Genomic DNA, 2,254 nt, shown 5'->3' with positions numbered 1-2,254 from the left:
CGTACGGTTCGCTGTAGAATTCACGTTTTTCCTATATAAAAGCAGTAAAATGTTCTTAAATTAAGACATTCAGTATAACAAAATAAATAGTGCCTGTTTGGGAGGATAACAGTTGAAATTGACACTCCTCAAAATCCATTGTCAACCTCCGCTTCGCGTCGGTTGACAATGGTTTTCTCGGGGTGTCAATTTCAACTGTTACCCTCCCAAACAGGCACTATTTATATAATGCTCTATTTTTTTTTTATAAAGAAACATGTATTTAAAGACAGACACTCCTGATGGTCATTTTTATCTATAAAGCAAATTTAACTTTCTTTGTAAAATCACCATCTGAAGAATTTTTGTTAATAAAACAGTTTGACATGAACGTCCATAGCAAACCTCTCAATACAAAACGAGGAAGTGAGGGTAGTTCAAATATAGGTTTGATATATGACCGTGTCCTGAGCCATAAAAACCATTTGTTAAGTGGGGAAACAGTTTTCGACTCTTTCATCAATTCAATCTTAGACTAATAGTATATTCTGCATCACTTGTCATCATAGAAATAAATCATTTACTTACATACATGTACTTATTTATATAAATTGTAAAAATGAAGTCCATTATGCTTGAAATATTTAAACAACATTGACATGGATTAGTCAATTAAGGTCGTTCGTTGACAAGCATGCACTCAGTGTGTATAGCGGTTAATTCTGATTTCTGTCACGGTTTGCTAAATATATATTATGATTTAGGTTGTGCAATTTGATAAACAACTAGATGTGCTTTTAGACAGATTCAAATTTAGGTGGACTTGATCAAAACTACTTTTGAAAGTCCGATATATGAATGAACTTGTTGCATGTGCATAAAGTTTAAACAAAATAGGGTAATTAATGATATTGTGTTGATGTTGAATCGAAAAAAAAAATACGTGTAGTGAAACAGCTGACGCTGTCAGCAGCATTTGTTTTAGTTGAGATATCTTAACACCAAAAACACTGTTTTATAAATACATCTATGTCGCCCCCAAAGCTAAAAAGACTCTAACAGATTTTCACGTTAATACGCAAAAATTATGAATTAATTACCGGCTGTATGAATAAAAATTCTTACATGATGCTGGGTGTTTTTTGTATGTAGAAAATTTTCGATTATTTCCAATAATTTGTGCAGTATACACAATTGCAAATATGTTACATGTACCTCAAATATCATTATATTGATGGTATAATTGAAATAATATCTCAGTAATTGATTCGACTCGGGTCACAGTATATTGCATGTACATGTATGTAACGTACAGTGTGAGTGTAGTATCCGAAGCTGTTGATGAAAGGGGGGGGGGGGGTTCCATGAAAAAAAGATATTTACGGACAAAACCTCTATTAGACATACATTTTTTTTTCTATTGGAACACGGACAGTTGATTTCTTTAAATGTGTATACAATGGATGTCAACAAGAACTCGAGTACTCGACTATCACTTGGTCATGATTGTCGACTAAAATTTTCTTTCTCAATTGCTCGTTATAAGATAAAGTAAGAAACTTGTTATTGATTTATTATTTTAACGCATCAGTATACAGCGTCTACACAAAGTTTGACTTTAGTTATCAAAACACAAAAGATGATTTTTATAATGTTTTTCTCCCCCGGCTTAAAATAGCATCGAGTATTGTATAATTGACAAAAGTAATTTTTCCACATATGATTTTGTTAAATGGTTTTAAATAACGACAACAAATATGCCTTTTATCAGAACACAAAGGGACGTCTCTTCTCAAATAAAAAATAAATCAAAACCTACCATGGCGTCGTATTTCATTTCATTCATAAACCTGGCCGCTTCCTGTCCATTGTATATATTGAACCAGAGTGTCCCCTGGAACTGATCCCCAGCATCCAGCAGGAGGGTATGGTCAGGATCCATGCCCCGGATCTCATTGATCTTGGTCACCCTCCGCGCCACCCCTCCGTAACATTCCCCCTTGTCCCTGTCGCTGGCCTTGCACCCACTGGCGTATTTGTTCATCTCTTCGATGTGTGCATGGACATCGTTGGTATGGAGAAGGACGAGGTTGTAAGAACATGCACATGTTGCATAATTCAGTAGCAGTGTCAAGCACAGAATTGGATGGCTCCCAGACATATTGTTTTCCACCGGGGGGATACCGCGACCGTCACACGTCTCACCTAGAACAAGTCTACGGAAACACTCGCCAGTCACAGATTTACCTGCTTAAAACCCGGTAGCACGGCGTTG

The 2,254-nt window shown here is 36.0% G+C and overlaps 1 protein-coding gene across 1 annotated transcript in view; it reads right to left on the bottom strand.

Annotated features, from left to right (window-relative positions):
• Positions 1–2,254, bottom strand: part of LOC128186055 (snake venom 5'-nucleotidase-like) — a 10,970-nt gene extending 8,716 nt beyond the window's left edge. Inside the window, exon 1 of the mRNA XM_052855781.1 lies at positions 1,799–2,254. Coding sequence (XP_052711741.1) covers positions 1,799–2,140 — 342 coding nt within the window. The 5' untranslated portion in view covers positions 2,141–2,254. The remainder of the gene's footprint in view (positions 1–1,798) is intronic.

This window comes from Crassostrea angulata, chromosome 5 (genome assembly GCF_025612915.1).
Source record: "Crassostrea angulata isolate pt1a10 chromosome 5, ASM2561291v2, whole genome shotgun sequence".
NCBI classification, from domain to species: domain Eukaryota; kingdom Metazoa; phylum Mollusca; class Bivalvia; order Ostreida; family Ostreidae; genus Magallana; species Magallana angulata.
Note: the sequence above shows the minus strand (reverse complement) of the source record. Positions and strands in the feature narration are given on the sequence as shown.